The sequence below is a fragment of the Vombatus ursinus genome, unplaced genomic scaffold (assembly GCF_900497805.2).
Source record: "Vombatus ursinus unplaced genomic scaffold, bare-nosed wombat genome assembly UNPS02014852.1, whole genome shotgun sequence".
Lineage (NCBI taxonomy): Eukaryota > Metazoa > Chordata > Mammalia > Diprotodontia > Vombatidae > Vombatus > Vombatus ursinus.
The window spans coordinates 8,198,720-8,223,400 of record NW_020954630.1 but is presented as its reverse complement, the minus strand read 5'-3'; the positions used below and the strand labels follow the sequence as shown (position 1 = coordinate 8,223,400).

Sequence of the window (24,681 nt, the reverse complement as noted above, 5' to 3'; positions counted from 1 at the left end):
GTTTATAAATTTATAACCTAAAACATAATTTTAAGCTAAATTAGAAAGTGAAAGACTTTTGTAGAAATTCACATATGTGGATGATGACTAATTCCTTTATTTATAGACCTAGTCCTAGTACTTGGTCACTTTTGCTACAGGGCAGCTAGTTGCAGCACTGGGCCTGCAATCTGGCAGATGTCGATCCAAATTTGGTTTCAGACACTAGCTCTGTGACCTTGGGCAAGTCACTTAACATCTTTTTGTCTCAATTTCCTCATCAGTAAGGTGGAAATGATAATGGCACCTACTTTCCAGGGCTGTTGTGAGGATCAAATAAGATAATAATTGTACAGCCCTTAGCACAGTAATTATTTATAACTACTATTGTTACTGCTGTTGTTATTATTATTATTGTTATTGGGCTGATCTAGTTTTTTGGTTCTTTTTTTGTTTTTGCTAGGCAGTGGGGTTAAGTGACTTGCCCAGGGGTCATACAGCTAGTGTCAAGTGTCTGAGGTCGGATTTGAACTCAGGTCCTCCTGACTCCAGGGCCAGTGCTCTATCCACTGCACCACCTAGTTGCCCCGATCTAGTTTTTAAACATCACTTGATATTTATTCCACTCTCTCATGACTAAACTGAAATAACTTTGTCCTTTCCTTAAATCAAAACACAAGAAAATGTACCATCACAACATGAAATTTCAATATAGGTGTTAGCAAATATACTTGCTACTGGTTATTACAAACAGGAATTAAAAATACCCTTTTACCTTGTCAACAAAGACAATATAAAATAAATTTTATTTTTCTAAAATCTAGTCCTTTAAATTTACATTGCAGTCAAAGCCATTAGATGGATTCTACACAATATAGCTAGGTCCTGATAATCGTGAATTTGAAAAATCCCCTGAAGTGGTTGTATGCATTAGAATTCATATTATTTGAAGTTATAATTATGTAAAATATCATAATTGGAAATATCCCATGGAAATATGCAGTGCCAATTGGAATAATGCAACCACTTTCAGGAGATTCATTATTCACACTTATCAGGACTTGCCTGTATTTTCAAGGTCTAATAATATGGAGTTTAAGCCAATGGTAGCATTACTACCTTCCATCTAACTGAACCTACCTCCTATGCTAATATTTTATATAGTATCCAACATGAGTTATTTAGTACACACATGGTGAATAGTACTACTATACACACTCAAAGGGTACAAAGTAAAGATTAGACTGGCTTTACTTTGTACCCCTTGAAAAAGGTGAACTAAATTACTGGGGATGAAAACTACCACTAATATAGATCAAGAGTGTGTTAGGAGTCCAAGAGCAGTTCAGAAATGATATCCTGAGTTTGCAAATAGCATCAGTTGTTAATGATTTAGAAGTTCTGGAGGCAGTGGTCCTAAACTACAGTTCAAAAGAAGTGGGGCTTGTTTGAGGGATGGGAGAAAGAACTTATTTTATGAATACAGTTAAAGCAAAGACTCCAGAGTAGAAAAGTCTCAAGGAGAGGAGTAAGATGGCAAGTTTCAATGGAAACTGGACAACTCAAGAAATAGTTATTAAATGTCTACTATGTACAAAGTATTGTGCGAGGCACTGAGGATACAAAGACAAAATAAAATAAAGCCATCTCTGTGCCTAAGAAGCTCACTTCTACTGTTGCTTATAACATACAAACAAGTAAATATAAAGTACACACAAAGTAAAAGCAATTTCTAGAGATAAAGACTGTTAACAACTGGAAAGTGCGAAGTATGCTGGTAAACAAAGCTGGCTAGGTTTTGAGGGTGCCAGGGAAGTGAGATGGCCACAATGGCTCTCTCTCGGTGTCCATGTTCAGAATGGTTTTGAGGAGGGAGCGGGTGGGAAGTCTCCAGGAAAATAACAGTAATTAACTTATAAGATAACAAAGAAGACAAAAATGAAAGGGGCCACATCTTGGATGATGTAGCAGCTAAAAATTCTCAACTTTACCCTGACGTTTTATCACCACTACAATGTTGAAAGACTTATGTGAAAACCAGGTTTATTACAAGAGAAATGCACATGCATGTGGAACCCAAAGGGTCTTTACACAAGTTTACATTTTTATAAGAGCAAGACAAAGGGAGGAAAGGATACCAGGAAGGGATGTGACATGGGAGGGGGATGAAAGACAAGACCACTCCCCATGGGGAGGAGCAAGATGATGGCAAAAGCATCATTCTTTTCTCTTGGGAACTGCAGCTAGACTATGAAGATAGGAAGGTCTGCTTATCTGCAAAGGACCTCAGCTGCTCAAGCATTATCCTCATCTGGCACAGATTGGCTGGCTTCTGTCTCACCTCCCAAGGACACACAGGGCGTCCAGCTTGGGGTACAACAACAAATTATGTCAGTTGAGGGGGAGCTTCATCCTTGACACAATCAGGGCCTCCTGCATGCTCCGGGTTCAGTGTTTCTGGGAAATAAGGCAACTCAAAAAGACAAGTTTAGGGGATCCATAATGACTTTGGAGTGAGAGAGGACCTGGTATTGAATTTCAGTCGGGCTACTTCCTACTTGCGTGACCTTGAACAGGTCAAGTCCCTACCTATAAAATGAGTAGGTTGGATTAAATAACTCTGAAGGTCCTTATCATCTCAAATTCCTTTGACATGAAGCTCAGTGAGATAGTAAATGCCCTCAGTAATTGGAAATTACTATGTATAGGGAGCTATTGCAAAAGGAGTTTCATTTTCACCATACTGAATCTGAGGAGACAGTTGGATATGTAATTCTAAGTTTAATGTCAATTATTGTGACTTTCATGAGGAATGTACAAAACCATTTGATTTGCCCTCTTCTGATTGCCCCTTATTCCATAAATTCCATAAACACAGGCACAACCTGTCCTTAAATAATGGCTCTATTGACACCTACTGGGCTCCAAGGGTCTTGCAACTTACTTTTAGCTAGAGGACCAAGGGTTGGTTGGGTTTTTTTTTTTTTTTTGATCTTAAAGAAAGTATGAGACTCACACAATTATATCTTAACATGCACTATTTGTTAAAAGAATTTTAAATCCTATGTTATTATATAATAATATAAGATTCAGAATAGCCTGTGCAGGGAAATGTGGTTTTAAGGAGGACACATTAACAAGGGTTACCTTTCTACCACCTACAAAGTTTTCTAACTATATGTCTCCTTAATGGTGTGTGTGGTCACTAAGGTGACACCATCTTGGACAGATCATTTAACCTCTCCAGGCCTGAGTTCTGTCATCTGTAAGAAGAAGGATTGAATTCGATGGCCTCTGAAATCCCTTCCAATTCTACATCTATGATCCAATGCTTATTAACTTTGAAAAATCATACAGGACAGCAAATCCCATTAAAAAGGAAGTTTCCAGCTGTCTGAGGCTTCAGGCTACTTTTACTATTAGGTAGATTAGTGCATTGTCTGTATTAGATATAAATGAATATATTAAAATGGTTTTTATACATTCCCTTTTCACTAAAGGGAAAAAAATGGGGTTTATTTTAAACTCAAATTGTGCCTTTACAACTAATCTTTTTTTTTTTTTTTTAAACAATGAAGTGCTCATTCTTACTATAGGTCATACCACGGCACCTCAGAGGTTATGGAGCTTAGCCCTTCACTTTACAGATGAGGAAAATGAGACTCATGGAGATTTTTTAGATCACCTAGAGGCAGCTAGAGCTAGGCAGCTCAGTGAAAGAAGTGCTTGGCCCAGAGTCAGGAGACAGACTACGTCCACCCATGGGCACTTACCACCTATGTGACCCTGTGCAAGGTCTTTCATCGCTGCCTGCCTCAGTTTCCTTATCTGTAAAATAAGGACAATAATAGCATATGCCTCTCAGGGTTGCTGTGATGATCAAATGAGATATTTGTAAAATTCTTTGTAAACCTTAGTGTGTTATATAAGTGCTAGTTGTTGCTGTGACCCATTTCAGGTCAGACGGGTCTCTTGACACTCAGCCAGTGCTATCTTCGTTAGGACACATAGCTTTTCCTTTATATTCTATTCACCTGTTCCCATCTGTTTCTGTGCCTGTTTATAGCATCTGTTGTTGAATCAGACTTTTTGTGAAGGATCAGACCTAGGATTTCATGGAACTCTAAAGGAGGAAACTTTCTCCAGATGCAGAAGACATGTGCTCTGCATTTGAGAGGGCTGCCTGGGGCACTGACAACGTTCGTCAGAGAGCCCTTCTCTAACAGACGCAGGGATTTGAGCCCAACCCTTTCCAGCTCTGAGTCCAGCTCTCTTTCCATTACTCTGGCTTAAGAAATGGAGCCTCTTCTCTAAAAAGTTTTTACTTAATTGAAAAAGAATCATGAAGTGAAAAATATTCTAAAATATACTCAAAGTAGGGATTGATTTACACTTCAACACAAATGGTTTAGGGGGTTGGCTAGCCACTCATCTTTGAATTATTCAAGATAGTGACATTGTAAAATATGTTATGGGGGAAAGAAGAGAGGGAATAAAATAAATATAAAAATACTTGATTGTGACAATATTTAATGCACTTGAATTCCTTGATTTTAATATTAGTGCATTTCTTATGTCATTTTTGACCTCAAGAAGCTTACATTCTACTGGGACAGATAACATGTACACACACACACACATACATAGATACATACACACACACCCACAAAAAATACAATGTAATTTTTTTGGGGGGAGAAGGCACTAACAGCTGTGAGAATCAGGAAAAGTCTCATATACAGGGTTTGTACTCTTCCCTCCCCCTCATCCTTTCCAACTTCCCTTCTTGTTATCTTTTCCCATTAGAATGTAAGCACCTTAAGAGTAGGGGATGTCTCATTTGCTTATATTTGTATTCCTGCTGCTTAGCACAAAACACTGGCACACAGTAGAGCTTTAAAAAGGTTGTCTGTTTCTGGAATGTCAGGTGCAAGGTGAACTTGAGCTGAACTTTGAAGGAAATTAGGGACTCAAAGATACAGGAGAATGGAGTGAAGTCCAGGCAAGGGGGAAAGGCTACACCAAGGCCTGGAGGATTCTGTTAAAATAGCCACTTCAGGGGCAGCGAGGTGGCACAGTAGATAGAACACTGGCCCCGAAGTCAGGAGGACCTGAGTTCAAATTCGGCCTCAGACCAAACACTTGACACTTACTAGCTGTATGACCCTGGGCAAGTCACTTAACCCCAATTGCCTAAAAAAAAAAAATAGTCACTTGAGCAGGAACCAGGCTGCACAGGTATACTCCCACAGATACACTTCAGCAAAACCCTGAAGTTTGCACTGGACCAAACAAGGATCAAGAAATCCAATGAGAAACGACGGCAATTTACATCTTCTCCCTCAAAACTACACTAAAAGGTAGCCAGAAGCCCAAGAGCAGTTGAAAAGGGGCTCCTTTAACAAAGATGATATAAAAGTAAAAAACATTCCAAATAAATTGTAGACTGTAATAAAGTTTTGTAAAGTTTTGAAACTTTCTAAAGAAAATTAAATCTACAAAGGGTTAAACACAATTCTTAAACTTTTCTATTCATAACTTATATTGCAGAGTAAGCATTTTATACAATGATATAGTGCTTTAAAATATATATATATTATTTGATTCTCAGAATAAGCCTATTAAGTAGAAATAACATACCTTATTATTATTTCCATTTATAGATAAGAAAACTGAGCAAGTCACTTAACCACTCTACTCTTTGAAATAACGCAGCTAGTTAGTGATAGGGCCAAGGCTAGAAGCCAGGCTTCTTGATGCTTAGTTTTTATATATAAATAGCATTATATGTAAGTTTTAACCTAAGTATCTTATTTTCAGAAGTTACTATTAGATAACTTAAAGCTTATTACTAAATGTAGTATAGATAAGATATGAATTTAGACTCAGAAAGTAAAGCTATTTTGAAAAAGGTAATAAAATTATTTAAAAGGAAGAATAATGAATAAGGTATATTTCTCATGCAAGAGTCAGCATAATTAGAACTTATTGAGGGTGGTTCAGAGGACAAGAGTGAATAACAAGAAAATTTATCAAGAAACTTTAGAAAATATAAATATAAAAGTATGAAAAATTCTAGTCTCTTTAGTGGACAGTCATTTCTTGAAAACAGAATAAATTAACATGGATAGAGATTAACTGCTTCCAGGGAAAGGTGAAAGATATTGTTAAGAAAGTGATAAATTAGCCATAAATTCCCAAAAGGGAATTATGGATGTCATGAGAAGGGAGTGTAGAGCTATAGAGAGAATATGGGTCAGGCTGAGGCTATTGTCTTTGAGGCTAACGGTTCTTTTTACTGGACAAAATAAATTGGAAAGATTTGAGAATTAAACTAGCATTTGAGAAACAGTATGTTACTTTCTAATCAGGGAAGACTTACAAGTCTTAGTGGAATGAGAAAAACACCTAATTTCCTTTTTTTCTAGGGAAATTAACGTGTGTTTGAAAATTGATTAGGAATGATCTGTTTCTAGGTATAGGCTATTCCCCAAAATATGAACCTGATTCTGGAATGACCTGGATATGGGACTAGGGATGGACATAGATAAGACATTTAGGGTCACTTTCCATGTACCCTGATACTTGTAGGTACCTATTCCTATATATGTTGTCTCCCCATTAGAATGTAAACTCTCTGAGGGCAGGACTGTTTTTACTTTGTTTTTGTATCCCAACAATTAGTCCAGTCCCTGGCACACACATTAAGCTCTAAGTGAGTTGATTATTACTTGATTTTATGACTTTGGGCAAGTCCCTCATCTTGGGCAAGGCACTTACCCTTTTAGGTCTCAGTTTCCTCAATTGCAAAAAGATGGGCTTTTGACTGAATGACCTGTTAAGTACCTTGTGGCTCTATGTCTTATGAGCCTATGACCTAGTCCAACTCTCTCATTTCACAGACTAGGAAATGGGTTTAGAAAGGTATCTTGTTGAAGGTCACACTGGGACAACACTGGGAGCTGCTGTACTTGGAATCTAAGGAATTGGGTTCAAATCCTGCTGTGCTGCAGGAGGCAAGGTACTTAGCCTCTCAGGACCTCCATTGTAAAATAAGAAGTGAGCTTCAATGATCTTCCAGCTCTAAATCTAAGAGTATGAACTCAGGTCTGTTGCACCACTGCCTCCCTTTCACTAATTCTCTTCTCTTTTCCCAGAGACATGGAACTTTCCTAGGGTTGAAGTGCCTTTTAAGCAGGGTCACAGGGACACTTTTAGGGGCTACTAAAAACCAAGTTGTTGTTTATATTCCCAGTGTGAGGAGATAACTTATCCCTGTAATGTGGCCCTGTGATGCCCTCAGGGGCTCCTGAGATCTTAATAGCTCTTTGTGACCTAAGGTAGAATTTACTCTTTGACAGGAACTCTGTTATCATAATCTAGAGGCTATTCTTATCAGAGGTCCTATTCTTTATAACAAGACCAATCTGGGACAGTTTTCCACTTTATTCCTACTACCTATGGACTAACAAAGACCCTATGAAAAGGTCTTCATTCTCCTGGGAACACAAAAGACAAACCTCCCTTGGGCCAATACTAGCGGAGCTGATTCTGAGGGAGGCATAAAAAGTCACAAAATATGCCAATATGGGGCAGGATGCCAATACACAGAGGGCAATGAACTCCCTATATCACTCAACCTATAAAGCTTTCTACCTGAAAAACCATATAGCTGCTTTCAGTGAAGTAACTGTGTCAACTAGGTTAAGGGGTTGAAGATCAGATTACCCTTAGCAAATGTGACTCCACTAGTGGTTCTTACAGTCTGACATTGCTTGCGACAGGAATAGCAAAAGGCCCATCAGCTATGTTCTTGGAATAATTACTGCTCGCAGGTCTGATTACTTGCACTCATTCTGTGTCCCTCTGCTTGGTGGGTATGGTGGGCATTATTCCTAGCTTTTTTACTCATGGCCTCATGTCTATATCTCAGCTGTACAGAACTCAAACAATTGGTCATTACTTGGGGTAAGTGTGCTTGTAAAGCTAAATTTGACCCAAACCAACTTAGTTATCTCAGGGATTCAAAAGTATTTTTGTCACTCTCCTATATGCTAATTTCACTATTACACATTTCAAGGATGTAGATTCTTGATTATAATTGTACTGTGATGTGATCACAGTAAACTAGAATTCTGATTATGTTCTGTAACTAATAAATATTTGTGACACTTGGAAAAATTACTGATTAAATGATCAAGACAAGCATTAGGGGAAAAAAGAAAATATGAACATTTATCATGTGTTTTAGTTATATGTGTATACATCTTATGTTTTCTAGAAAATAAGATTCTTGAGGGCAGAGGACATGTCTTTATATATCTATTTCAGTGCCTAGTATAGTGTTTTACATAATGTTTGATGAACTGAATTCACCTTAGAATCATTCAAATCTGACACTGGGTTTTCTTTGTGCAGGTAATATTGTTCTTCTGCAACAATAACATTAATATTTAAAATTTTATATGACTTGTACAAATCATGGTTCATCTTTGCCTACCTTGAATTAAATGTTGTGGATGATATATCTCAGCAAACACATAATAGAGAAGGTGCAGAAAACAAAATTATACAATCATTCTCGAAAGCAATGTGGAATTATGCAAATAAAATGTCTAAAATCACTGAATGGGCATTGCCTCAGACAAACTGAGACCTGGGAAAGACTTTAGTTTAAAAAGGTCAAGGTCTCTCTCTGCATCTAGGGCCATCTCCGGTTGTCCTGATTTATATCTTGCCACTGGATCCAGATGGCTCCAGAGAATGAGGCTGGTGACTTTGCACAGCTCTGCCTCACTTAAATCCAATTCACTTGCAAGAAACGACATCACCTTCCAGATGTCACGGTCCTCTTCCAGAATGAAAGACAAACCACAACAGTTTAAAATGTCCATACTCTTTCATTTTGATATACTCCAAGGAGATCATTGATAAAGAAAGGCCTAGTATACACCAAAATATTTAGAACCCTTTGTTGTAGCAAAGAATTGTAAACAAAATATGTGTCTATTGATTGGTGAATGACTAAACAGATAGTGGCACATGAGTGAAAAAGAATATTAATGTGTTATAAGAAAAAAATATGATGAATAGAGAAAAGCATGGACTTACATGAACTGATGTTCATATAACAATATGCATATTAACTACAGCAATAACAATCATAAAACAATTGAAAACATAGGTTGCAAAATTACGAAGGATGAACTTGGTCCCAAAGAAGAGGTATGAAAAGATACTTCTCTCTACTCCTATCCAGAGATGGGTGGGTGGTCTCTAGGGGTGGGGAATACTGAATATATTGTCAGATTTTCTCATTGTGTTTATTGGTTTCACTGATTTTTTTTCTCTTCTTGCTCTTTTTAAAAAAAAATTCTTTGTAATATGGGGTAGCTCTCTGAGATGGTGTCAAATGAGGTGCAGAGGGAAACTTGGGTGATTTGAAACAAAAGACATCAATAAAATTTATTTTAAAAAAGAATTAAATTACCAAGGTTAAAAGGAACTATTATATAAGGACAGACTATAATGATTACTTAAGTAAGGAAAACTGAAGTCAGGTCTATAAAATTATTAAGGATACAATTAGGATGAACATGGACTTGTTCATCAAATGGTGGAATTAATTTCATTTTATGAAGTCTAAGAGATAAATTTAAGACAAATGAAAGAAATAATTACTTTATATAATGGGAAGTAAATTTATGGAACGATTTATTCTATAAAGTTTTAAAAGCTGAAAAACTAAGGAGATTCAGAAAAAGTTTATATAAACTAATGAATGATAGCTAAAGGAAAACCACCCAAAAGTTTTGAAATTGATATCATGGAGGACAACCATTCATTGGTGCTATTGTAAGAGACCTAATGTTGGGCTAGGTGAATCATGAATCTGACCAAATACTGTAGAATGAACATTATATGCTTAAATAAATAGTATATTAATTATCATGGGAAATGTAGGAGACAGTCAATATATTATTAGATGGTTAAACTAGACTAAAATATAATAATAACAACTCAATTGAGAATAAGAACTAGTTTTTAAAAAGGTGAGAATTAAAATTATTTACTTGAGGCAGCTAGGTGGCCCAATGGCTAGAGAGCTGGGACAGGAGTCATGAAAACCTGAGTTCAGATTTGACCTCAAACACTTATTAGCTGTGTGACCTTGGCAATGGTTATAATACTTAACTTCTGTTTGCCTCAGTCTCCTCATTTGTAAAATGGGTATAATAGTAATATCTACCTCCCTGGGTTATACTGAGGATCAGATGAGATGTTTCTAAAGTGTTTATCATAGTGCTTGGCATATAGTAGGCACTTAAATATTTATTAGATCAAAGATATTTTTTCTTTATTTTTCTTGGATTTTTTTTGTTTGTGTTTCCTTTCACAGAATAACTTACATGAAATGTGTTTTGCATGATTCCACATGTATAACCTTTGTCCAGTTGCTGGCTTCTCAATGGAGGCGGGAGAGAATTTGGAACTCAAAATGTGAAAAAAAGAATGTTAAAATTGTTTTTACATGTAATTGGGAAAAATAAAATATTGAATTAAGATAGAAAAAAATAAAAACGAAGTGTTTATTTCTTCTTTCCTTTCTTAATGTATTACTGTTGAATCAACTGCATGTTAGTGAGACTAAGAGTTTCTAGTATTGTATCCTATGTAAGTTAGGCCCTCAGTATTTACTATTCATGATGATGATGGTGAAGACTTATAGTTGTGATTCTCTGCCTTCTCTTTCCATTTTTACCACATGAATATAAAAGCCAGATTACTAGTTTTCCCCCTAAAGAACATTACTTGCCCAAACAAATCATTGTGATATATATGCACAATTTCAGGGTAAATTCAATTCAAAAGCCATTTGTACAAAACTTGTTCTAGAGACAGACCAAGCTAACGTGCGTGTCTCCCTCAAGTCCTTCCACAGTGTTCTGTACAAATATTCGTTGATGCACAAAGCTAAATAAGACGTAGTTCTTGCCTCAAGGAACTTATGATTTCCATAGGGGAGATAAGATATGCACAGTGGTAACAACAGCACAAAATAGGACGTGGCAACCATGCTGTACACTGAGGAATGAGATTGCCTCGAGACAGAGAAAGTATAGAAGGGGAAGAAAACAGAACGGTAGCCAACGTCTCCATGTAGAGGCTGGAGTAGCAAGAGGCACAAACAAAGCAGAGAGAGACAGTGGTTAGTCAGAAATGTCAAAGGAGGATCAAGAGAGTTTGGTGTCAGAGAAGCCAAGAGAAGAGAGAGACAAAGGTCATGTCATAATGTCAACTGGTGCAGACAACTTGGAGGAACAGTATAAACTTAGGTTCTTTCAATACAGGATTATTGGTTCAACTAGTTCAAATGAAATTGGTCAATCAATTCAAACAATTAATTTCAATTTACTGAATCAACTGTAGTTTATTCAAATTGTCCCGGATATAATCTTATTTTAAGTGTTAAGAAAAATTTTAATGAAATATTTTATGAAGGATTGTCATGAAATTGTCAAAAATTTTAATTTTAATTCAATTTAATTGCTTAAAAATCATACAGCACTTTTTAGTAAGGCACAGAAGTGAAGTGAAATAAATCTAAAAATCTAAAGAAATCTAAAAAGTTGAAGAACCACTACTTTAATACAAAATGAACTGGAAAATATTATAAAGAAAATAGGGCATGCTTTTAAGAGCCAAGGGTAAGGGGTAGAAATGGAAACAAGTCACTAGGAAATACCTTTAATTTTTACCTTAATAACAGCTTAAAGAAGAAACCCAACAGGTTAGTTTGTTTTCCTCAAGAGAAAATGACAACTGGAAAACTTGTCTAACTTGGACAGAACTGAAAAAGAAATTAAACCCTGAATGAGATATGACTAACAGTCTGAGTGCTTATGTAGCTTAAAAAACTCTAATGCCAAGCCAATGTGGTCCAGTTAATAATTCTAAGGACAAATTCCTGAGAGAATGTAGAAACTGTATTTAGAAAATTCATATCTACCTTTTCTTCAAAGAATTTTCTTCTTAATTTGGCATCTTTGGGAGGTATGGTTTGCCTCAGTTTTCTGTACCACTTTCGAACAATATATCCTCTCCAATAGGCCTGTATCCTAAGAACAGAGATATTTGATTGAAGAGATTTGTGACGATCAAAAAACATATACCTAAGTCATGAACCAGTAACCTCTTTAGTGCAGGATGATACAGACTGCAAACCCTTCTCCTGCTATATAGTCTTTTAGAGTAGATATGGAAGAAAAATTTATCACCCTGAGGCCTAACTGGTGATGTGGTTCTCTGAATTTAATTAGGATGGCCCTTGGAAAACACACAATCACTTTGTTACTTCATCATACTCCAAAGCCTTTCCAGATTGTTCAGACCATGCACATATTTTTAAATTATTTCTAAATACCTAGATCTCAATGCTTCATATTTGGGTTTACTATGGATTTATTTTTAATTGATTATTGGAATGATTCATGTTATGATTAATCTGAAATAGTTCTTACCTTGTTGCACATTTTATTTTAAAAAGCCAAGCTCCATCATGTATCACTCTTGTCTGATATTGCTGCTTTCTACACAGAGGGCAAGTTTTTTTACCTGTGAACTTTTCAAAAGCCTGGAGACATGCCTGAGGAAAAAGTTCATTTAAGATTTTGTGAGTAATTACTTATAAACAACACATTTACTTCTAATGTAATTACAGTGTTCTTTTCTCCCATAATTATGAGAATGTCTAATTTAGATTATGATGTGAAAAAGTTTCATCAGACATTAACACCTTCTTCATGAATCCTGTTCCAAAAGTCATATTTTACAGGAATAAACATGAAGACATCAAAAACTTCTGGAAATCAACTGCTGTAGAGGTATATTGTTATGTGTAAGACTAACATGAAGTTAAATCATGTGAATTAAGCTATCATTCACTTTGATGTACATTATTAATAACAATCTGTTAGACAAACATTTGTGGTTCTTTTGTCACATAAAATTCACCATTTGAAAAACAGGATGAATTGTATTGTAGCCTTAAGTCATGTTTCCAACTATAAATGGTGATTAAGGATAAAATAAATGGCTCTTTTTGGAAGACTTTAAATTGAGTAAGGCTAGGCTAGATTCTTTAAGTTACAAGAATGATGTATTGCATACTTTATTGTAAGAGTTAAAACAGGATTTACTTACTTTGTGAAATACATGAGAACATGAAAGCAGCACCTGTTGTTCACAGGAAAACAAAAAATTGTTTGAAGTTTAAATTAGTTTTAAAGGGATGCACCACAAACATATTAATTAAAAGAGAAGTTCTGAATGCACAACAGGTTAACTGTTGCTTCTTTTGAAAAAAAAAAACAAAACTAATCTCTACTTCATAAGTTCAAAAACTGTAATGTTAAAATTTAATAGAGAGCGCAAAAGAGGAAAAAATAATCTTTTACAATTTAGTACCTCAAAATTGAATGCATACATATGAAGTCAGGTTGAATAAGCTAAATTTACCATCACTCACTAGTTCTAAACTGAATTATTCAGATAGTCTATATTTGAAAAGTAAAGCAATTAAGGAGTAGGTATATTTCCTAGACAGATAATAAGAGTGATTGTATGTGTGTAAAAGGTAGCGGTAGGAATCAGAATAGGGATGTGGGGGATGGTGAGGGAAGGAAGCAGAGAAATTTTAAGTAAATACTTTTTTTGGGTGCTTTGTTCCACCAAATGACACTCAAATTTAAGAAGCAATATATCATGAAGACATATGAATGACTCTGTTTTTCAGAAAAATGCAGAGAAAGTATGCTCACAAGCTTCATGAAAACTTCACCTTTCTCTGACCCAAATTCCCACCAAATGGTGGTTATCTGTGCCATGACAAAAGATAGAGCATTAGACCAAAAAGAGAAAAAGAAAAAGAAAAAAAAAGGCAGTTGGTTATTAGTGGAAGGAAGAACTGGCAAAGGGGTGAAACTAGAACAACGAGTATGCACCATTGAGCTGGCAAACACAAAAGGATTAGTGGCTAACAGCCAGCTGAAGGGAAAGCTTTCAGATCCAGTGGCTTTTTTCCCCCCTTCAGGGAAGAAAGTTAAGGAAACATGTAGGACAAAAAAAAAAAAAAAGCCAAAGGCATTTCTCCCTTTTTTTTTGTGTGTGTGCAGAATCTGAAGTAACCTTTAATGAGTGCATTCTTTAACACTCCCTGGTTAAGACTTAAACCTCAGCACTGCCAGACAGCCTGAATTTAGGAACACTCTCCTGTTTTCACAAGAATTAACCTAACCTACCTTTGTTCAATCTAAACTTTTCCTTAAAGGAGGAAAAGATGGCGAAAAATACAGCTCAGGAAGTTCTAAATAAGTTCCTCGAAATAGCTTCAGTCCCTCACCACTCCTCAAAAAGTTTAAAATGAATGAATCCAGTAATCTGGGTCCTTTCTGAATAATTACCATTTAATCTGTCTAATAACAATCATATATGTATGCAATTACTCACTCATCCTTTATTAAAAGAATCTTTTCAAGTATTTCATCAACAGATGCTTGAAGATATATTTTAATAGTTAGAATTCAGTATATATGAGAACATGATAAAACATAGTACGATCTTTGTAAATACCTGCTACAGGGCAAATATTCTCTCAGATAACTAAAATAAATCAGTAAGTGGCAGTTAATGTGCTTCAAAAAAGGTTGTAGCAACAGGAATGCTAATGAGAACTCAATTCTAATCTGGCCATGTCATAACTTCTTGGGTGGCCTCAAATGCATTACTTGAACTCTTTAATCTGTTTCCTCATCTGTAAAATGGGAATAACATTTGTCCCACTCAGAGATATATGGGGTTCATTTAATCTCTTATTTGTCATGTGGGTAGGTCCGAAATATAAGAAAATTAAAAAAGGAAACTAGATATACTAAACAAATGAAGTTAATAATGAACTTATAAACAACCACACAAAATGACAGAATTTAATGAAATAAACAAATATGCATATGCCTCCTCAATCAGCTACTGCATCAGGCACTTCACTGCCCTCTCCTCCCTCTCCTCAGGGTTTTCATGATGGTCTTCTCTCTCCCACCTATATGAATACTCCTCCTCAGTATCTTTTGCTGGTTCATCAACCACATCATGCCCCTTAATTGTGGGTGTTCCCTAAGATTCCAGCTTAGGCTCTCTTCTTTTCTTCTTTCACACTCTTTCTTGATAACCTCATAAGCTCCCATGGTTTTCACCTTTATACAGATGATGCCCAAATTTACAGAGTCAGCTGGAGTCTCTCCAAGTTTCAGTCCTGTATTATCAGTTGCCTATTGGATATTTCAAACTGTCTTGGAGATATCTTAAACTTAACATGTCTAAAACTGACCTTTCTATTCTTTCCTGTAAACGCTTCTTTCTTTCAAACTTGCCCATTTCTGTAGAAGGTACTAATATCCCTCTAGTCTCCCAGATTTGTGACCTCAGCATCATCCTGAATTTTTCACTCTCCCACATAAGACATATCTAATCAGTGGCCAAATCTTACTGTTTTTCCTTTCATAGCACCTCCCTCATCTTACCCCTTCTTTCAGTTCATGCAGCTACCACCTTAATTCAGGCTCTTTTCACCTCTCAATTAGATCACTGCAACAGTGCCCTCCAAATTGGGTCTCCCTGTCTCAAGTAACTTTCCCTACTTTTGTCCACCTCACACTGCCACTGAAGACATTTTTCTTGAGCACAAATCTGATCACATGAATCCCTTCCTTAACCAACTCCAGTGGCTTCCTATTGCCTCTAGAATCACATATAAACTTCTCAGTTTAGCTTTAAAACCCCTTTACAAGCTGGCCTCAACCTAGCTTTCCAGTTTCATTGTACATGACTTCCCCTCTTGCACTCTAAGGTCAGCCAAACTGGCCTTCTCTTTGTTCCTTACGTAACATACTCTGCATGCCATCTTAGCGCCTGCCCTGGTCTACCCACATGTTGGCAATGTTCTCCCTCCTTCCCTCTGTGTCACAGACTCTCTCTCTTCCTTTACAATGCAGCTCAAGCACTATCTTTGTGAAGCCTTTCCCGATTTCCCCATCTGCTGGTGCCCTCCTTCCCAAACTACCTTGTATTTAACTACTTTGTATTTATTAACTTTATATTTCTACTGTATGTGTTTTTACATGTACTTATCTCCAGAGATTGTTTCATTCTTTGTACTCGAATCCCTAACACCTAAACACAGTGCCTGGCCCATAGTAGGAACTTAACAGATACTTGCTGGTCGATTGACGGAAACTGTAGAGAATGAAAAGAAGTGAATAGAGTTCCATCCTGATACTTCCCTGGAACTCCCCCCATCAAATCTTCCTTTCAGACCGAATAATTAAGAAGTAGTTCTTCCCCTATGTTATAGGAGAGCTGAATTAATTCAGGTCACTGTAGATAGCAGCCCTTATTCCTAAATTAGGTTTAGCGTTCTCATCCTAAAAGGTAACTACGCAATTGCTTTTTAAATTAAAATGCATTCCAAAGTATCTAACTTCTGAGCAATCAAGATCTGACTGATTCTTAAAAAAAATTTCATAAGTAATATTAATTTGAAATAGCATGAGAATTTGAAGCTGAAAAACATCAAATAATTTATGGTAGTGGACATATTCATTAGTTCAAACATCTATGGCTCTCCCTGCTACGTGTGAGAATTTGCATGAATCAAATATGGCCGTGGATTCTAGGCTTCCTTCTGATCCTGAAAGTCTGTAAAAGAGCATTTATTAAGCACTTACTATATGCCAGTCACTGTACCAAGCACTGAGAATATAAGAAAGGCAAAACCAGTCTTTCCCCTCAAGGAGCACTTATTCAAAGTAGAAAGACAACTTGTAAATTACAAGATATATACGGAGCAAATCTTAGGTAATATGAGAGGAGATGGCATTAGTAGCTGGGGGAGGCATCTTACAGAAAGTGGGCCTTGAGCTGAGTCTTTTTTTTTCTTTTTTTGGTTAGGCAATGGGGTTAAGTGACTCGCCCAGGGTCACACAATTAGTAAGTGTTATGTGTCTGAGGCCGAATTTGAACTCAGGTCCTCCTGAATCCAGGGCCAGTGCTCTATCCACTGCACCACCTGGCTGCCCCTTGAGCTGAGTCTTAAAGGAAGCCAGGGAAACTAAGAGGCAAAGAGGAGAGAGAGCAAAGCATTCCAAGTGTGGGGGTCAGCCAGGCACCAAAGCAAGAGAGGGAGGGTTGGGTTTGAGGAACTGCAATCAGGTCAGTGTACACAAAATAATATCGTATAAAACAATGAATGCTCTCATATTTGAAATTTTCATCTTCCCCCAATGCCATCTGATCTAACTTAATGCCTATATAGGAATCCTATCTACCTCCTAAGAAATAATTATTTAGCCCTATTTGATAATCTCCAATGGAGGGAGAATCTGTTGCCTTCCAAGGTAGGCCATTCCACTTTCAGAGAATTCTGACCATTAAGAAGTTTTTTCTTCCACAGAATAGAAATTTGCTTTTCTCAACTACCACCCTTTGTCCTAGTTCTCTGTTCTCTTGCCAAATCTAGAATCATAAGGCCATAGATTCCGAGATGGAAGGTATCTTCAGGGTCATCCAGTACAGCTTCCTCATTTTGTAGCTGAGGAAACTGAGGTCCACAGACATCCAAGGTCACACAGGTGGTAAGTGGAAGAGCCAGGATCTGAACCCAAGTCCACTGTCTTCAGATCCAGTGCTCCTTCTACTGAAGCACACTGACTCCTAGCAGAACAAGTCTTTTCTGAATGATAGCTTTCAAAAAATTGTGGACAGATGTCAGGTCCCTCAAACGTCTTCTCCTAAATATCCCAGTCCTTCAAGTGATCCACATATGGCATGATCTTAAGGTCCTTCACCATACTCTGAGCCACCGTCTAGGTTCCTAACATGTAGAACCCAAGAAGTGAACACAGCTCACTTGGTTAATTCATTCACTAAGTAAGCATGTAATCTAAGATTATAGTGTTTATGGGAGAATACAGAGAAGTCTAAAATAGTCCCCTGTCCCCCAGGAGTTTATAATCTAGTTGGGAGGGGAGATAAGACATGTAAAAAATACATGACACAGTAGTACATCAAATCTATTAACACAATACTACATTACATATCTTACTGTGATGATAAGCTTAATGAATGATGATTATTAAGAATATTTAATTTCTATAATTCATAGAGATTTTCCCCATGTAATGTAGAGACATTCATTACAAATTATATTTTCTTCTTGTATGACCATGATGCATAAAGTTATTTGTTTTCTTTAAAAATAGAAATTCTTTATGAGTAACTTCCGTTAGACTGCAGGCTTCTTGAGGACATCTTTTTCATTCATCAATGAATCTCCTAAAGTGCCTTACGCAGCAAGTAGGAAGTCAATACATGTTCGTTGAATTGAACTCAACTCTGGCTTGACAACATATTGTTAACACCTTATGTCCATAAGTACATTTGGCTATTGTAATTGTTGACGCCCCACAGAATCTCCAAGATCTCTTCACAGGGAGGAGCCCCAGTGAGGCCAGGGTCTCATCACACTGAGGTGGGACAGTGAACAGCCATCAAGTCTCTGTCTTGCAGCTTAGTTTAGCCAATGATAGTGAGGTAGGGCCAGTTGGGCCCTAATCAAAATTAGATGGAAAATTGTGCTAGGTGGAAGAATCATGCAGTAAGGGTACAATGATCCAAGTTTAAGCCAGTAGCTGGTGTGGAGGATGTGACTACCATGAAGGGCCCAAGTGATAGGGTTGGCAGAATTACTTCAGGCTAGCCAGGAGAGAGATGGGGCTAAACAAGAGAGGAAGCAGCTTTCAAGGCTTCAGAGACTTCTTCAGAGACTTCAAGACAAGAGACAAGAGACCAAGGAGATACCAAGGTCCAAAATCTAGGGAGAGGTAGCTTTGAGGCCCACAAAGGAAGAATCCTTTTTTTTTTAGTAAATTCTGGGAGGGGAAGGGCAGGAACACTTCCTGGCTTACAGTTAGGGGTCAGGGTGAAATATATCTCCATGATATTCTTAGGCAGATTCCAGAGGGCTGAGAAACAATTCCCCCAAAATAAATGCATGGCAAGGGAACTAGAACTGAGTTAATATCAAATACTATGAAGGACTGGGTATATTCAGGAGGAGAAGACATGACACATGTCCACAATTATTTGCGGTTATGCCGAAGAAAGTTACGTAGAAAGGAATATTGTAGTTGGTGCTGAGGAAGAGAACTGAATGCGAAGAACGTGGGTGACTTGGACAACCATGAATTTTTTCATCTGTTACTGATCTATCTCCTTCTCCTTTGCTCCCACCATTATATTGCACTTACTATGATGTATTATGTAGTGAAGGGGAGCTATGGAAGGCATTAAAGTATGTCAATTAAATAGCTTAAAGATGCAGAGCAGTCTATATGAATTTTGATAGTTAAATTCAAATGCTCTTTCTGCATATTACTTGTGACTGAAGCTCAAATTCTTCTCTACATATTGCACATGGATGCATAGAATCCCCTTGTTTTATGGACCTCTCCTTTACTTTTGCCCATTCTTCAGCTGATAAAGGCAATGGAGGTGGTTCAATCAAACCCAACTTCTGTGCTAAAGTAAAAAAAACAAAACAAAACAAAATCTCAATTAAAATATATTTTAGAATATTGAACTTACACATAATAATTATAAGATGTATTCCTCTAAGTACATTTCTGTCATATTTAATATTTCTTATAATTACCTTTATGTTCTTATTTCACATTTATACAGCTGGCCTTTTTCTCTAAGAGAGGAAAAAGTTACTATCATGGGAAAAAGGAATATTAATTCTTATACTTTTTATTATATGATAGTCAACCAACTAACTTAATGAGTACATACTCTTTGCTCAGTACTAGACAACGCATCAGAGGAGAAAGGAAGTAAGTATGAGACAGATGCTGTCATCAAGGGGCTATCAAGTCTGCCTGGAAAGTTAAGATTTAAAGAAGAAACAACTAGAAAAATAAGTTCATCTTTTCATTGTTAAAATCTGGGGGTGGGGAACAGAGAAAACAAAAACTAGAAAGGTACCAATATGAGAAAACTCATTCATGGCCATGAATTTGTCAATAAAACCGACCCAAACCGATCACCAGATCTTTAGATATGTAAACACACTATTATCATGCCACTGTTGCACCCAAATTATGGCACATTGAGGAGAACCCAGATACCCTTTGCCACAAAAAGTAACTAGGTTTCATTATATTATTATGGATTGTAAAGACTTCTTCCCCACAGTGGCTAAAAGTTGTATGCAAATAAAATTTTGCAAATTCAATCATATAAATGTCCTCTATTAAAGCCATATTCTAAAGTTTCCTCATGGCTTAGAGGTGAACCTGGATTCTCAGACTCCTTCCAGTGGAGCAGTAATGGATTGAATTTATCTTTCAAAGATCAGCCTGAGAGCAGATACGCTTTTTTTCCCCTTTTCCCCTTCAACTTTAATATAGACTTCTATGAGACTTTACGCTCAGGAAATTAGTCATTATGTTATGAATTGTTTTGGCTCTAATAACTAATGAAGACCATCTCCTGAGGGAGTAATTACACTGATGAAATCACAGGTCTTTGAAATATCAAAATATAGTCAATGTTCTAAAAAAGTTTGCTACTGAAAGCAATCCTGCAGTGAATCCAATCCCTTGTAGACTGCTTTTTGTAAAGAGTCTCCCTAAATTTAAAAAAAAAATCTGAATATCCAGTTTGCTTGAAGTGGAATTATGCTTGTATAAGTATATTCACTATGACATTGATTATTAAAGAAAACATGAAATCTCTGGTTTATGAATTGGATTTAAGAATAAACTGTCCCATCAATTATCAATTCTTGTCCTTTTCTGTCTCTAGTGGCTGGTTAATATTTAAGAGATATAGAAGAATTTGCTAGTTGGTAAAGAGCTTTGCATAGGAAAAGTGTTGTGAAGATACTTTATCTATCTGCAATTTAGCTATTTATTTAGCAACTTCAGTTATACAAGCAAAGACCAGGAAGTAAGCGAAAAAAAAGAAAAAAAAAAGAAAGACTCCACTACTAAAATAGATGCTATAAGTTCTAGGACTATGCATTTTAAGCACAAAAGGACACTCAGGCCTTGACTCAAAGATTATTTACTCTTATTTGGCACACAATTCTAACAAGTATGATGACCTGTTTTTTTTTTTTTACCACTAGAGGGACTGGAATAGCAAATTAGGTAAAGCAGATACACTGTGGAACCTATAAACACATAAGAAGTAACTAATAATAGCAAAGTTGGAGATAGAAAAATTGTAAAAAGAAAACACGAATTAAAAAATCATATAAGCCTTGGGTCATTTCTTCAATTGGCTTTGGAAACACAACTATACCTTTCCGTACAGTAGAGTAATTGATGTTTGTAATAAATATGTTAAAGAATGCAGGGGCAGCTAGGTGGCGCAGTAGATAGAGCACCGGCTCTGAAGTCAGGAGGACCTGAGTTCAAATTCGGCCTCAGACCAAACACTTGACACTTACTAGCTGTGTGACCCTGAGCAAGTCACTTAACCCCTATTGCCTAAAACAAAACAAAACAAAACAAAAAAACAAAAAAAGAATGCTAATATTATCTTTAGAATATTATGTTTAAGTAGGCAAGGCGGGCAGCTGGGTGGCACCATGGATAGAATGCTGTGCCTGGAGTCAGGAAGACTTCTCTCCTTCAGTTCAAATCTGGTCTCAGACACTTACTAGCTGTGTGACCCTAGGCAAGTCACTTAACTCTGATTGCTTCAAAAAAAAAAAAGGCAAGGCAATGTATAATAAGATTTCTATTGAAAAATTTAAAAATCATAAGTAAACCCATGGTGTCTGGAAAATACGGCTTTTTAAGAAAACATTTCCTGAGGGTTCTGGATAGTCAGTTTTACTTCATAGTTATATTTTAAAATGCCCTGGAGATGAAGACTTAAAATTATTTAAAAATGTGCATGATAATGCATACCTGTAGACACTGATGCTGGAGGATTTGGGAATATGGGAGTACTGAACTATAGTAAAGCTAAAGCTGACTGGATGTTCACAGTAAGTCTGGCACCAATATTATGAGTTCCCAGGAATGAAAGGACACCACACTTTCAAAGAAGGGCTGAAGTAGCCCTTACAGATATATTACGGATTGTTACGGATTTAGATTTTTAGATTAGTATTTAGTATTTATTACAGTATTTAGACTAGTATTACTGATAGAGCCCAAGAGTAGACTCTGTATTTCTAGTCTGGATGAGATAATGAGACCCAATCTAACAATAACAACAAAAAGATTAAGATTTATGTTTAACTTTACAAATATTAGAACATTATTTTAATAGACATCTCTTTAATAAGATCACCATATTGATCAAATGGAGGCCATATATCCTAAAATGAGATTTTTTTTTGTTGTTTCTTTTTTTTTTTTTTTTGATGAGGCAATCGGGGTTAAGTGACTTGCCCGGGGTCACAGAGCTCGTAAGTGTCAAGTGTCTGAGGTTGCTAAAATGAGATTTTTGAAAGGACACAATTGCATTGAAAAATAAGTACCAAAAATTCTCTATTAAAAATACTACTGATATATTTCAGATTAGAAGTATTAATATTCAGATTTTCAGATTAAAAGTAAGTTTTTGCCACACAAAAATGTTAGGCAGCTTGGTAATTTACATGGAATACAAGTAAATGGGAAAATTTAGAAAATCAGGTAAGTATCGAGCTTTTTGAGAAGATGACTAATAGCTCATCTCTCACTTGCTGCTCTTCCCCCATTCTTCCTCCCTCTCACCTCACGCTTTCCTAAACTGTAAAGGTTGGAATCCCACTCTTCCTGGCTCCCCAATCCTCTTCTGCCATGCCTTTGAGCTCCACTGACTCCTCTGAATCTACAACCAGCCTGGGTGTGGAGGAGAAGGGCTGAAGGGACAAAGACACAAACTCCTTGGAGAGATTCTTTTCTGTGGCTCACCTCCCACCAACCCCTCTTGGCATCCCTTCCAGCTTGAGGATGTTTGAGGAAAGAGAGGAGAGTTGATGGGGTTTTATAGTGAGATCTCTATCTCTAAAGAATACAGCCAGTTGTGCTCAGACTTTACAAGGGGAAAAGATCTATACTAAGAGCATAATAATGGGCTGCATTCAAATTTTATAAAAACAGATTTGGTGCGGGGGTGGGGTGGGAGGGAAGCACAGTCTTACATTTAGATCAATATGGTACTTTCCCCATCTTTTGATGACTCTTATCATTATGAATATCAATTATTATTTTATGCTGTAGATTGAGATACATAGAACTAAAGAGGGACTGATCCCAGAAACTTGCTTTCTTGAAAAAGTTACTGATTTCCATCTTTCTCATAAAGACGGAGTGAATGATATATAGTTGTATGATATCCAGGGTAATATAAAGGGTGTCGCAAAAACCCTGGTGCAGTTCTAAGATTTAATGGCTTAGAACTACACCAGGACTTTTGGGACACATTGTATGATAGGGCTAGTTTCCTTAGTCCTATTGAATCAAAGACCAAAGGTTCTAACTACCATGTGATTTTTTTTGTCTTTGAGGAAATTTGCATGATTGCCAAAGTTTCCTTTGACTTGTCAACAACATTTAAAACATCTCTGTCTGAATAACATGAGTCAACTTTTAATTAATCTTTTCATTCAATCACTAAGTGAAATATTTATTGAACTACTATTACAGGGGAGGCGTTTCTCACTTGCATTATATTTGTTTTAAGAATATGATGGAATAGTCTTTACCAGGGGTGGGGAACCTGCAGCCTTGAAGTCACATGTGGCCTTCTAGGTGTTTGGATGCAGCCTTTTGACTAAGTGCAAGTTTTATAGAACTAATCCTTTTGTTAAGGGAATTTGTTCTGTGAAGTTTGGATTTGGTCAAAGGACTACACTTGAGGACCTAGAGAGCCATACATGGCCTTGAGGTCACATGTTCCCCACCCCTGGGATTCTACCATTTCAAGAATTATGCTAGAGTGTTTTGGATGGACCATAAAATTTTCATCACCAGACTAAGAAGATGATACATCAGGCCACAATTTTCCCCCACTGTTTGACTTTTAATTGTATTCTAGGTACAAGTAACATTAACAATTGCATTTTTAAAATCATAAAAAGTTTGTTCAGTCCTGTATAATGTTTGTATTATAGCTTAAAAAGCTATAAAATGTTCTATAGCATCATGCTTGCTAGTTGTTTTTCACTAATTCTATCTCATTTTGAAATGCAACAGTTACCTTCATCAGAAATAAACAGGGTTCACTCAACCACACTTGCTCATTGCAATCTTTTTCCTTTCATAATACTGGTGGTAATTTGAAGAATCAGGGTTCAAATTCAGGTTCTTGATTCCAAATACTGGGTTATATATCGTATATCATCTCCAGGGCACTTTTGAGCTTGAATAATTTGAGACTTGAATGCAAGTCTTATTTATATAAATAATCCTATCATTATCTTCATGTCTCTGGTGATAAGGCCTTAGAGCAGCACATTGGGATCAAGAACTCAGTTCTCCTTACTCCAATGCAGTGTGTACCACTGCCTCACCTTTACTAATTTCCCTCCATCTTCCACACACACACACACACACACACACACACACACACACACACACACAC

The 24,681-nt window shown here is 36.6% G+C and overlaps 1 protein-coding gene across 1 annotated transcript in view; it reads right to left on the bottom strand.

Annotated features, from left to right (window-relative positions):
* The window catches only part of RNF32 (ring finger protein 32), a 54,304-nt gene that overhangs the window by 20,760 nt on the left and 8,863 nt on the right, over positions 1-24,681 (bottom strand). Inside the window, exons 3-6 of the mRNA XM_027840913.1 lie at positions 19,469-19,611; positions 13,183-13,215; positions 12,501-12,625; positions 11,990-12,098 (exon numbers count right to left, since the gene is read on the bottom strand). Coding sequence (XP_027696714.1) covers positions 11,990-12,098; positions 12,501-12,625; positions 13,183-13,215; positions 19,469-19,611 — 410 coding nt within the window. The remainder of the gene's footprint in view (positions 1-11,989; positions 12,099-12,500; positions 12,626-13,182; positions 13,216-19,468; positions 19,612-24,681) is intronic.